Source organism: Nycticebus coucang, chromosome 7 (genome assembly GCF_027406575.1).
Source record: "Nycticebus coucang isolate mNycCou1 chromosome 7, mNycCou1.pri, whole genome shotgun sequence".
Classification (NCBI taxonomy): Eukaryota; Metazoa; Chordata; class Mammalia; order Primates; family Lorisidae; genus Nycticebus; species Nycticebus coucang.
In genome coordinates this window covers 94,730,847-94,744,728 of record NC_069786.1, presented here as the reverse complement: position 1 = coordinate 94,744,728, position 13,882 = coordinate 94,730,847, and the positions used below count along the sequence as shown (strand labels likewise).

Below are 13,882 nucleotides of genomic sequence, written 5' to 3'. Positions count from 1 at the left end.
ATAGCTTAAGCCCAAGAGTTTGAGATTGCTGTGAGCTGTGATGTCAGGGCACTCTACCAAGCGCGAAATGGTGAGACTCTGGCTCAAAAAAAAAAAAAAAAAAAATCTTCACAGTAAAAATCTGAAAATAAGGGGTGGCAACTGTGGCTCAGTGAGTAGGGCACCAGCCCCATATACCAAGGGTGGCAAGTTCAAACCTGGCCCCTGTCAAACTGAAACAACAACAAAAAAAATATCCGGGCATTGTGGCAGGTGCCTATAGTCCCAGCTACTCCGGAGGCTGAGGCAAGAGAATCACCTAAGCCCAAGAGCTGGAGGTTGCTGTGATCTGTGATGCCACAGCAGTCTACGGAGGGCGACAAAGTGAGACTCTGTCTCTAAAAAAAAAGAAAAGAAAATCTGAAAATAACAAAAATGTTACTACTTAAGCATTGTATTAAGCATTGTAAAGTACCATATAATTGTTAAAATATATGTAGCAAAAGCGTGTGCCATATTGATGAATAAAAATGTTTTTGAGGGTGGTTCCTGTGGCTCAGTGAGTAGGAAGCCGGCCCCATATACCGAGGGTGGCGGGTTCAAACCCAGCCCTGGCTGAACTGCAACCAAAAAATAGCCAGGCGTTGTGGTGGGCGCCTGCAGTCCCAGCTGCTCGGGAGGCTGAGGCAGGAGAATCGCGAAAGCCCAAGAGCTGGAGGTTGCTGTGAGTCCTGTAACATCATGGCACTCTACCAAGGGTGGTAAAGTGAGACTCTGTCTCTACCAAAAAAAAAAAAAAAGAAAGAAAGAAAAGAAAATGTTTTTGAAATATCACTAAAGGTCAAATAAAAGTTTATTTTGTTAGAATTTTGGAGCAAGGGGGGCGCCTGTGGCTCAAAGGGTTAGGGCGCTAGCTCCAAATGCTGGAGGTGGCGGGTTCACGCCCCACCCCAGCCATAAAAAAAAAAAAAAATAATAATTTTGGAGCGAAATTTTCCTAAATGATTGCTCAATTGTGAGCTTAGGGAACTGTAGTTTCTTCTAGTAAAGGTATAATAAGGGCGGCACCTGTGGCTCAAAGGAGTAGGGCACTGGCCCCATATGCCAGAGGTGGTGGGTTCAAAACCCAGCCCCAGCCAAAAACTGAAAAAAAAAAAAAAGGTATAATAAAAGAAATTCTTTAAGGACTACTGATGCATCAGATTCATTTATTCAGTCAGCTGCGCCTCTCAGCTGGACTGGTCTCCTGCCATTGTTGCTCCAGTTGAAACCATCCTCCTGAAAGCAGCCACAGTGACCAATCTAAAATGCAGCTGATGTTGCTTGCCTGCTTCAAACTCTTCACTTGATTATTCCATTTGGTTATTTGACACCCCTTTGTTGCCTACCAAATAAAGTCCAAATTCCCTTTGCATGGCATACAAAGCCCATTACAGCTTAGCCCTTCCTTTCTTACAACTTAGTCTTTTTTCATCTTTTATGTTGTAGTAATTGTCAACTGTTTCATATGCCTTAGACATGCCACACTGCTTCATGATTCCATGATTTTTCTCATGCTTTTCCTCCTCCTGGCATATGCTTCCCACCTTTCTTAAACTATCTTGCACATAGTCATCCTTCAAGACAGCTCAGATAGCCTCCAGGTTGAGTTAGAAGCCCATCCTTTGGTTTCTATAGCATCCTGTGAATACTTCTATCTCAGCAGCTATCAAATTATGTTGAAGTTGTGTGTTTTTAAGTCTGTCTACCCCCTTTAACCAGAAGTATCTTTAGGACAGAGGCTGTGTTTTATCATCTTGTATACCAGCATCTAGTTCAGGGAATGGAATATAGCATGCACTTAATAAATTCAATGGGTATTTTATAAATAATCTTCCAGACACTACAGTAGCTACTCATGACCTATGAAGATTTCTGCCATATGGGACCTCACAGCTCATCAGACAAAAGAGGACATGAAAAATGACAGACCTGAGAGCACTATCAACGGTCAAATGAGGCCATGCAAGGTGGCTCACCCCTGTAATTTTAGCAGTTTGAAGGCTCAGGGGTTTGGATCACTTGAGGCCAGGAGTTCAAGACCAAATTGGACAAAAGCAAGACCCCATCTTTACAAAAACAAGAAAAATTAGCCAGGTGTGGTGGCAAGTGCCTGTAGTCTCAGCTACTTGGAAGGCTGCAACAAGAGGATCACTTGAGCCTTGGAGTTTGAGGTTGCAGTGAGCTATGATGACAATCCCACAGCACTCTAGCTTGGACAACAGAACAAGGCCCTGTCTCAAAAAAAAAAAAAAAAAGTCAAATGAGCGACAATGGGTCAGAATCTACTGTCATTTTAGCCAGATTTACCCAGAAATTACTCATCACCAACCATGCTCATCTTTGAGCATGGACTATGGAATCTTGCTCTGTTAAAAACACTTCTGAGAAGTAAAACATTTAAAGACAAGTCGGCAAGGCCAGGACCAGTGGCTCATGCCTGTAATCCTAGTACTCTGGGAGGCTGAGGTGGGTGGATTGCTTGAACTCAGGAGTTTGAGACCAGCCTGGGCAAGATCAAGGCCCCTATCTCTACTAAAAATACTAAAACTAACCAGGTGTAGTGGTGCAGGTGCCTATAGTCACAGCTACTCAGGAGGTTGAGGCAAGAGGATTGCTTGAGCCCAGGAGTTTGATGCTGCTATGAGCAATGATGATGCCATGGCATTCTACTCAGGGCAACAGAGTGAGACTGTGTCAAAAATAAATACATACATACATACATACATACATACATACATACAAGTAGATGTAGGAAAAGAGAAAAGGTAATAGTGATCTACGAACTAACCCATTGCTCCTTTGGAGTTTTCATGAGAACTCTTCAATGTGAATGAAAACTGGATTTGTTTTGTAAATAATGGGAGTGATAGCACTTCTAGTCCCAACCCTATTTTATAACAAATACATATCAACAACCACCAATAACTGTACTTTGTGCTGTCAGCCAAGCATAGTGCTAAGATAGGAGATAAGGTTATCTCATTCAGCCTTCATAACAAGCCTATGAAGTAAGTACTATTATTAACTCCATTTTACAAGGGAGGAAATTGAAACTTGAAGAAGTCAAGCAACTTGCCCAGAATCACATCTCTAGTAAGACTGAGAAACAGAATTTGAACCCAGGCCATCTGAGTGCAGGGTTCCCAATGTTGATGAGTTCACTATACTACCTCGTAATGCAATAAATCAACACTTGTTACAATTGGTCCACTATGAATTGTCCCTTTTTTGTTTTACAAGATGGGAAATTCTTTTAGGGACTGCTCAAATCCCTGTATATCGAATCATAGAAGAATTTAACAAAGAGCAATTGACACATAGAAAATGCATATGAACATATATAAATTATTCTTGACTTTAAGTAAATGGCAATTTATAAGACTGAATCAAGTTGTCAGTATCTTGTTGTTTTGTTGGGTTTTTTTTAATTAAAGATATGTTGAGATCTATAGAAGTATTAGTTACTGTCATAAGTTTTCTAATAGCAGAGTGTTTTAAACTATTTAAGGATTTTGAGAAACTATCCGTGTAACTGTTGCTCCTTTGCAATTAAAGTCTTTTTGTGAAAATATTTTAATATACATTTTTATATTTGTCAGTTTTAATTAACCTTATAATTTTTCCAGCAAAATGAAACTTCATGTGGAAATAAACACTCAAAAGTGCTTTTTTTTTAACTTTACTTTTTCCCTTTTAGACTCCAGAAACAATTTCCTTATAAAGCTGACTTCCTTTCTGGAAATGATTTTTGTTTCCAACCATGTTGAGAATCCGTTTTTTCATTCGTTCTCTCTCTCTCCACCCCTTTCTCCTTTTGCTTTCTTGGTAGTAGCTGGGAGAGTGGGCATGGGACAGAGAGAAGAGAGAACAGAAAAAGAATTGTATACCACCGTGTCTGAAACTGTCTTCTGCTTGCAGATAATTACATCCAAGTTGCACTTTTCCCTTTTTATTTCTGTTTTTGGACAGTTCTTTTATCATCCAGCCCACTGGATAGACAAAGCACTGTTGGTGCCCTGAGCCACAGAACTCTGGTAGGGGGCTGGCTGTAAATTGACGTGGCATGGAAATTCTCCGCTAAGTTGTAGCAGCTTGCATGTTTCTCTAAGATCAAGCCCAGCCTCCCGGGGCTGTAGCTTAATCATGGGTTCAATGACTTTACAGAAAAATGGATAGAAAAAGTCTTCAGCTCCTTTCTTTGGATCCAAATGTTTTCTTTTTGAGTATCTATGATTTAGCTGAAAACAAAATCAAAGCAGTTAAGTCTGTAACTTTCTTTTTGCAGCTTAAACAACAGAATTTGCTGCTCTCCCTCCCCTTTCCTGCAATTTAATTCCTTGCAGATTTTGCCATGGGGTGCGGACTTAGAAAGCTAGAAGACCCTGATGATAGCAGCCCTGGAAAAATATTTTCTACCCTGAAGAGACCGCAAGTGGAAACAAAGACAGAATTTGCTTACGAATATGTATTGCTGGATTTTACTCTACAAGGTACTTTTTGCTTCTGTTTTATTTGTTAAATGTTTCAAAGTAAAGTGTTGGCTTATGAATTTAGAATCTGTTCTTCATAATTAGATTATATAATCAATTTCACAATAATGCTTTGTTTCTTAATTACATTTTGAAATATTTTTGTTTTGTTTGCTTCTTTGTTGGTAAAATGGCTCATATGTACTTTCTAAAATTAGGGAAACTGCTGGGAAAGACTTCTTTCATTTTTACATCAAATACTTATTTGTAGAAGGATTTATGAAAAAAATGTTTGATTTCCAGGATAAATAGCTAAAGCCTTAATGACAAACTGTGTTTTGAAAAAGATGTGAAAAGCTCAAAAAGGTAGTAGGTAGGAAATAATACTTGCATCGTGTTGTGGAAGATTGTTTGCTAAGACAATTCTGTGGTTTCCATCTGTGTCACATTTTGTGATTGTGTAGTCATTGGATATTTTTGACCAAACTAAACTAAAAGTTTGAAAATTAAAAAAAAAAAAAGGTAGCCTTCTGAAAGACACTTTGCTCAGTGCCTTATCCCTAACAGAGAAACTCTCTGTTCCAGAAAGTTGGAAACACAAATAAACAAGCCCAGATGGCAGTTCTGTGGAAGGAATGGAGGCGGCTTGACTTCACAAACACTTTGCCTCGTTTCTTTTAGAAACTTTAGAACACTGTACAACTGCATAGACAAAACACCTTCTAAAAAGAACTACATCTTTAATTATGGAGTACTAAAAATGAAATTTAGAGTGACTTGTTTGCTGTTAAAGGTGCCCAGATATTAGTGTTTTAAATTCTCATACTACAAAGTTGTATTTTTCAATTCTAACAAGCCACACATTTTATCAGTTTACAGAAAATTTCATACTAACTAAATTATCATGTTTGATTTATCTTAATTTTGCTTGAACTTTTTTTGTTTATACAAATTCTCTTTTTTTTTTTCTTCTTTTGATTTTACTCTGGAAACAGTACATCTTTGTGCAAGAAGCAAGAGCAGCCCATTTTTCTTTGTCAAAAATTAAGCTGGCCAGCAAACAAACTCCCTTCCCGGGAAATGCACAAAATCTGTACATATACTTTTAACATGTTTGTATTCCTATTTTTAATGTAAGGCTAAGACTACCAAAAAAATTAGTTTTCTTAATCTTTTTTTTAATCATGGAAGTTAGCAATGGGTTAAGATAATGGTGATAATCAGAGAAATAACCAATCCTGTGAATTTTTTCTATACTATTTCATTTGAGAAAATATTTGTGGTGTGGTGCTATATTCGCTCCCTTGATTTTTCCATGTCAATTATTTTTTGAGAACTAGTTTCTTTAACACACACACATACTCCTTAATCTTTTATTTATTTTCTTTTTTTCATCTTTTCCTTTTGACTTTTTTTCTTGGTCTTTTTGTTGTTGTTTCCTTTTTAATTTTTTCTTTTTACTCCCCTTAATCTTGAAACCTATCTATTCATAACATTTAGATCAGAGCCAGGTTGATCTGTACTTTCAGATTGGCTGCACAACCCACTATAGGATCACAGGGCTTAAAGTAACTTGACAAGTTTTTCTGATTCATTTCTTTCCAACAGTGTTAATGTCGCAAACAAATTTGTAGAAATGCCATCATCCTTGAATCAAAAAGTCATTTTAGTTATGGTATTATCAAAAGTCCTTCTTTCTGTGAAAACAGTACGATTTCTACCTTCCACTCTAGGTGCTTGGAAGAGTGTGAGTGTGGGCACAGTGTGCGAATGTCAGCACACAAAGCAGGTACATCTCTTAAGGTAGCACCTGGTTCCTATTAGATACAGGCACCTAGTATCCTGATTCCCACTCCTCTCCAATTCTTCCACATCCTTTTGTTTTATTTTTTTCTTGGTTTGTTTCTGTCTTTGCTTCTGCCATTGCTTCAGAAGTCAGGACTCTTAGCATCAGCCCAACTCCACAAAACACCTTTCAGGTCGTAGTTTCCCTTCTGTTGTCTCTCACTCTACCTGCCACTCCAGCATACACAGGGGTAGGTTAAAACCTCCCAGCCTTCTGCTTGGCACTGGAAGTTCTGTACTGGGATTGCTGGAAAGAATATCAAAGAGTCACATCGCCTGCCTTGCAGAGGTCACCATGGAATGAGCAACCTATGTGGAAACAAAACAGCCTAGTGACAGGCTGTGTCCTCTCATGGCTCATCATGAGCCTGTGTCTTACATTATTTTCCTCAGTTTTTTCCAAATAGAGACCACGAGACAAAGAGTAAAGTTCCAATGGGGCAGGAGCCGGCGTTCCTTTGAAAATTCCCAGTGTCTGCCCTGTGTCATGATGATTATAACTATCTTGAACAATTTATTTTTCCATTCAATTCCATCTCCATCTGTCTCTCTTCCCCCCACCCAAGTTGTACGGTTTTGCAAGTACATTTCAAATAATGTTACACAGAGTTTCCAGAGTGGGGTTTACTTACTTTAGGAGAATGAAATGTTACTTTTATCTCAATGTAGAGAAAAAATAGATTTCAAAGTTATCCCACTTTATTACCTTTATTAAGAATGAATTCATTGGCCACCTACTACTCTGCCTTTACTTTCAAAGCTCCATCCTGAACACAACACGACTTAGGCCTCTCAGTCTCTCCCTCACCCTCCGTCATGTTCCCCACACTTTTTTTTCCTTTTTTTTTTTTATTGTTGGAGATTCATTGAGGGTACAATAAGCCAGGTTACACTGATTGCATTTGTTAGGTAAAGTCCCTCTTGCAATCATGTCTTGCCCCAAGAAGGTTTAACACACACCAAGGCCCCACCCCTCTCCCTTCTTCCCTCTCTCTGCTTTTCCTTCTCCCCTCCCCCATGACTTTAATTGTCATTAATTGTCCTCATATCAAAATTGAGTACATAGGATTCATGCTTCTCCATTCTTGTGATGCTTTACTAAGAATAATGTCTTCCACTTCCATCAGGGTTAATACGAAGGATGTAAAGTCTCCATTTTTTTTAATAGCTGAATAGTATTCCATGGTGTACATATACCACAGCTTGTTAATCCATTCCTGGGTTGGTGGGCATTTAGGCTGTTTCCACCTTTTGGCGATTGTAAATTGAGCTGCAATAAACAGTCTAGTACAAGTGTCCTTATGATAAAAGGATTTTTTTCCTTCTGGGTAGATGCCCAGTAATGGGATTGCAGGATCAAATGGGAGGTCTAGCTTGAGTGCTTTGAGGTTTCTCCATACTTCCAGAACGGTTGTACTAGTTTGCAGGCCCACCAGCAGTGTAAAAGTGTTCCCTACTCTCCGCATCCACGCCAGCATCTGCAGTTGTGACATTTTGTGAGGTGGGCCATTCTCACTGGGATTAGATGGTATCTCAGGGTGGTTTTGATTTGCATTTCTCTGATAGATAGGGATGATGAACATTTTTTCATATGTTTGTTAGCCATTCGTCTGTCTTCTTTAGAGAAGGTTCTATGCATGTCTCTTGCCCATTGATATATGGGATTGTTGGCTTTTTTCATGTGGATTAATTTGAGTTCTCTATAGATCCTGGTTATCAAGCTTTTGTCTGATTCAAAATATGCAAATATCCTTTCCCATTGTGTAGGTTGTCTCTTTGCTTTGGTTATTGTCTCCTTGGCTGTACAGAAGCTTTTCAGTTTAATGAAGTCCCACTGTTTATTTTTGTTGTTGTTGCAATTGCCATGGCAGTCTTCTTCATGAAGTCTTTCCCCAGACCAATATCTTCCAGTGTTTTTCCTATGCTTTCTTTGAGGATTTTTATTGTTTCATGCCTTAAATTTAAGTCCTTTATCCATCTTGAATCAATTTTTGTGAGTGGGGAAAGGTGTGGGTCCAGTTTCAGTCTTTTACATGTTGATATCCAGTTCTCCCAACACCATTTATTGAATAGGGAGTCTTTCCCCCAAGGTATGTTCTTGTTTGGTTTATCGAAGATTAGTTGGTTGTAAGATGTTAGTTTCATTTCTTGGTTTTCTATTCGATTCCAAGTGTCTATGTCTCTATTCTTGTGCCAGTACCATGCTGTCTTGACCACTATGGCTTTGTAGTACAGCCTAAAATCTGGAATGCTGATGCCCCCAGCTTTATTTTTATTAGTAAGAACTGCCTTAGCTATACGGTTCTTTTTCTGGTTCCATACAAAACGCAGAATCATTTTTTTCCAAATCTTGAAAGTACGATGTTGGTATTTTGATAGGAATGGCATTGAATAGGTAGATTGCTTTGGGAAGTATAGACATTTTAACAATGTTGATTCTGCCCATCCATGAGCATGGTGTGTTCTTCCATTTGTTAATATCCTCTGCTATTTCCTTTCTGAGGATTTCATAGTTCTCTTTATAGAGGTCCTTCACCTCCTTCATTAGGTATATTCCTAGGTATTTCATTTTCTTTGAAACTATGGTGAAGGGAGTTGTGTCCTTTAATTAGCTTCTCATCTTGACTGTTATTGGTGTACACAAAGGCTACTGACTTGTGGACATTGATTTTATATCCTGAAACATTACTGTATTGTTTGATGACTTCTAGGAGTCTTGTGGTTGAGTCTTTGGGGTTCTCTAAGTATAAGATCATGTCGTCAGCAAAGAGGGAGAGTTTGACCTCCTCTGCTCTCATTTGGATTCCCTTTATTTCCCTGTCTTGCCTAATTGTACTGGCTAGAACTTCCAGTACTATGTTGAATAGTAAAGGTGACAGAGGACAACCTTGTCTGGTTCCAGTTCTAAGAGGAAAAGCTTGCAGTTTTACTCCATTCAGTAAAATATTGGCTGTGGGTTTGTCATAGATAGCTTCAATCAGTTTTAGAAATGTGCCACCTATGCCTATACTCTTCAGTGTTCTAATTAGAAAAGGATGCTGGATTTTATCAAATGCTTTTTCTGCATCTATTGAGAGGATCATGTGATCTTTCTTTTTGCCTCTGTTAATATGGTGGATAACGTTTATGGACTTGCTTATGTTAAACCAGCCTTGCATCCGTGGGATGAAACCTACTTGATCATGATGTATGACTTTTTTGATGATAAGCTGTAATCTATTGGCTAGGATTTTGTTGAGAATTTTTGCATCCATATTCATGAGTGAGATTGGTCTGAAATTCTCCTTTTTGGTTGGGTCTTTTCCTGGTTTTGGTATTAGGGTGATGTTTGCTGCATAGAATGTGTTGGGGAAGATTCCTTCTTCCTCGATTTTTTGGAATAATTTCTGCAATACAGGAATAAGCTCTTCCTTGAGGTTTGATAGAATTCTGGTGTGAAGCCATCTGGACCAGGGCATTTTTTTGATTGGAAGCTTTTTTATTGTTTCTTTAATCTCAGTGCTTAAAATTGGTCTGTTCAGGAGCTCTATTTCTTCCTGGCTAACTCTAGGAAGAGGGTGTAATTCCAAATATTGATCCATTTCCTTCACATTGTCAAATTTCTGGGCATAGAGTTTCTGGTAGTATTCAGAGATGATCTCTTGTATCTCTGTGGGATCAGTTGTTATTTCCCCTTTATCATTTCTAATTGAGGTTACTAGAGATTTTACTTTTCTATTTCTCGTTAGTCTGGCTAATGGTTTATCTATTTTATTAATTTTTTCAAAAAACCAACTCCTTGTTTCATTAATTTTCTGAATGATTCTTTTGTTTTCAATTTCATTGATCTCTGATTTGATTTTGGAGATTTCTTTTCTTCTACTGACATTAGGCTTAGATTTTTCTTCTTTTTCCAACTCCGTAAGATGGCTTGTGAGTTTGTTGATGCGCTCTCTTTCTGTTTTTCGAATGTAGGCATCTAAAGCAATAAATTTTCCTCTCAAAACTGCTTTTGCAGTATCCCACAGGTTTTGGTAGCTTGTGTCTTTATTGTTGTTGTGCTCAAGGAAGTTAATGATTTCCTGTTTTATTTCTTCCTACACCCATCTGTTATTCAACACAAAATTGTTTAATTTCCATGTCTTTGTGTGGGGTCGAACGTTTTTGTTAGAGTTGAGCTCCACTCTTAGTGCCTTATGGTCTGAGAAGATACAAGGTAAAATTTCAATTCTTTATATTCTGTTGATATTTGTTTTGTGTCCCAGGATATGATCAATTTTGGAGAATGTTCCATGGGGTGATGAGAAGAATGTATATTCTTTATCTTTGGGATGGAGTGTTCTATATGTGTCTATCAAGCACAGTTGTTCTAGGGTCTCATTTAAATCTCTTATATCTTTGTTTAATTTCTATTTAGAGGATCTGTCCAGCTCTGTAAGAGGAGTGTTAAAGTCCCCTGTTATTATGGTATTATCGGATATCATATTGCTCAGGCTGAGTAAGGTCTGTTTCAAGAATCTGGGAACATTTAAATTGGATGCATAAATATTTAGAATTGAAACGTCTTCTTGTTGTATTTTTCCCTTGACCAATATAAAGTGACCATCTTTATTTTATTTATTTATTTATTTATTTTTGGTAGAGACAGAGTCTCACTTTATGGCCCTCGGGAGAATGCCATGGCATCACACAGCTCACAGCAACCTCCAACTCCTGTGCTTAAGCGATTCTCTTGCCTCAGCCTCCCAAGTAGCTGGGACTGCAGGCACCAGCCACAATGCCCAGCTATTTTTTTGCTTGCAGTTCAGCCGGGCCAGGTTTGAACCTGCCACCCTCCGTATATGGGGCCGGCACCTTACCAACTCAGCCACAGGCGCCGCCCCCATCTTTCTCATTTTTGACTTTAGTTGCTTTAAATACACATGTAACTGAAAATAAGATCGCAACTCCTCTTTTCTTCTGAATTCCATTTGCCCAAAAAATTGTCTTCCAACCCTTGACTCGGAGCTTTAATTTGTCTTTTGAAGCCAGGTGTGTTTCTTGCAGAGAGCAAATGGATGGCTTGTATTTTTCAATCCAGTCAGCCAATCTATGTCTCTTCAGTGGGGAATTCAAGCCATTAACATTTATTGAGATAATTGATAAGTGTGGTAGTATTCTATTCATCTTGTTTTGTGAGAGTCCATTGCTTAGTTTTATCTTTTGCATCAGTGTGGAGGTTAAGTTCTGTCATTTAATTTCTGAGTTTTTACTTTGCTGCTGATCCATTTTGATGGTCAGTGTGTAGAACAGGTTGAAGTATTTCCTGTAGAGCTGGTCTTGTTGTGGCGAATTTCCTCAATGTATGTATATCTGTAAATGATTTGATTTCTCTGTCAATTTTAAAGCTTAGCTTAGCAGGGTACAAAATTCTGGGCTGGAAATTGTTCTGTTTAGTAGATTAAAGGTAGATGATCATTGTCTTCTTGCTTGGAAAGTTTCATTAGAGAAGTCTGTGGTCACTCTGATGGATTTGTCCCTGTAGGTCAACTGGCGCTTACTTCTGGCAGCTTGCAGAATCTTTTCTTTTGTCCTGACTTTGGACAGGTTCATCATAATGTGTCTTGGAGAAGCTTGGTTAGAGTTGAGGCAACCTGGGGTCTGATATCCCTCTGAAAGCAGTGTGTCAAAATCTTTGGTGATGTTTGGGAAATTTTCTTTTATAATATTCTCTAGTATGGCTTCCGTTCCTCTGGGGAATTCTTCTCCCCCTTCTGGGATTCCTATAACTCCTATTTTGGAATGCTTCATAAGGTCCCATAATTCTGACACAGAACGTTCTGCTTTCTCTCTCTTCTTTTCAGCCTCTTTTACTATCTGAGTTATCTCAAGGACTTTGTCTTCTACCTCTGAAATTCTTTCTTCTGCATGGTCTAACCTGTTACTGATACTTTCCATTGCATCTTTAAGTTCCCTGATTGACTGTTTCAGTTCCTTCAGCTCTGCTATATCCTTTCTATATTCTTCATATCATTCATCTCTTATTTGATTCTGTTTTAGGATTTCCTTTTGGTTATTTTCCACTTTATTCACAGTTTCCTTCATTGTTTCCATCAATTCCTTCATTGTTTTCATCATGTGTATTCTAAATTCCCTTTCTGTCATTCCTAACATTTCTTTACAGGTGGAATCATCTGCAGTAGCTACCTCATGGTCCCTTGGAGGGGTTGTTCTGGACTGGTTCTTCGTGTTGCCTGGAGTTTTCTGCTGATTCTTCCTCATGAGTGATTTATCTGTTTCCTTGCCCTAATTTTCTTTCACTTCCTCTTGCTCTTTAAGTTCCCGTGCCAGTTTTCCACTGTTTATATCCTCCTCTTGTGGTCTAGAAGTCTCTCGCTGACTCCTTGTATCCTCCAAGGGATGATTATAGGCAGATCCCACCAGCCAGAGATGCCTGGATTCTTATCTTTCCAGACTCACAGTGCCCAGATGCAAGGAAGCTGTTACTCGGCCGCCATTTTGCCCCCTGTCGTCCCACACTTTTTTTTTTTAACCTTTCAGTCATTATTTATGTATACACTAGAGAGATGACAGCGTAGTCTTTAAGCAAATGAGTCCCTGGATTATAGTTCCTAGGTCCTGAACACGGGCTCTATCCACTAACGTGTGGCAAATTGTAAATGTTGCTATATTTCATTTTCCTCATCTGTAAAACGGGGATTCTTTTTTTTTTCCTATTAAGTCATATATACATAGATCATGAATACATTTATGCCTTTGTGGGATTCAATGTGTTGATTATTTGTACAAATTAGAGTGCTTACATCCTACTAATTAACATAGCTTTCACCTCATTTACTTAATCACAGTGTTAAGACATTTGTGTTCAATACTTGCTAGATTTGACTTGTACCCTTGCAGTATGCTCCATTAAGTGTGGTCCCAACATTAACCCTCCCTCTATCAAATCACCACTCTCCCTTCCCAGCCCCTTCCCATTCCCTCCTTCATTATGGGCTATAGTTGTGATTCATCTCTCATATGAGAGTATGAGCAATTATAAATTGGTTTTATAATAGTACTGAGTACCTTGGATATTTTTTTCCATTCCTGAGATACTTTACTAAGAAAAATATTTTCCAGCTCCATCCATGTAAACATAAAGAGGTAAAGTCTCCATCTTTTTTTAATGCTGTATAGTATTCCATGGTATATATAGACCATAATTTATTAATCCATTCATGGGTCGATGGGCACTTGGGCTTCTTCCAAAACTTGGCAGTTATGAATTGAACTGCAATGGACAATCTTGGTGCAAATGGGGATTCTTCTTTTTTTTTTTTTTTTTCCTTTTTTTTTTTTTTTATTGTTGGGGATTCATTGAGGGTACAATAAGCCAGGTTACACTGATTGCAATTGTTAGGTAAAGTCCCTCTTTCAATCATGTCTTGCCCCCATAAAGTGTGACACACACCAAGGCCCCACCCACCTCCCTCCTTCCCTCTTTCTGTTTCCCTCCATAACCATAATTGTCATTAATTGTCCTCATATCGGGCGGCGCCTGTGGCTCAACGTGTAGGGCGCCGGTC

At 38.6% G+C, this 13,882-nt stretch overlaps 1 protein-coding gene across 2 annotated transcripts in view; it reads left to right on the top strand.

Moving 5' to 3' along the window:
- Nucleotides 1–3,840: 3,840 nt before the first annotated feature.
- Nucleotides 3,841–13,882, top strand: part of RFTN2 (raftlin family member 2) — an 89,824-nt gene continuing 79,782 nt past the window's right edge. For both annotated transcript variants that reach the window (XM_053598125.1, XM_053598124.1), the window contains exon 1: nucleotides 3,841–4,511. In XM_053598125.1, the coding sequence (XP_053454100.1) occupies nucleotides 4,373–4,511 (139 nt within the window). In that variant the 5' untranslated portion in view covers nucleotides 3,841–4,372. The remainder of the gene's footprint in view (nucleotides 4,512–13,882) is intronic.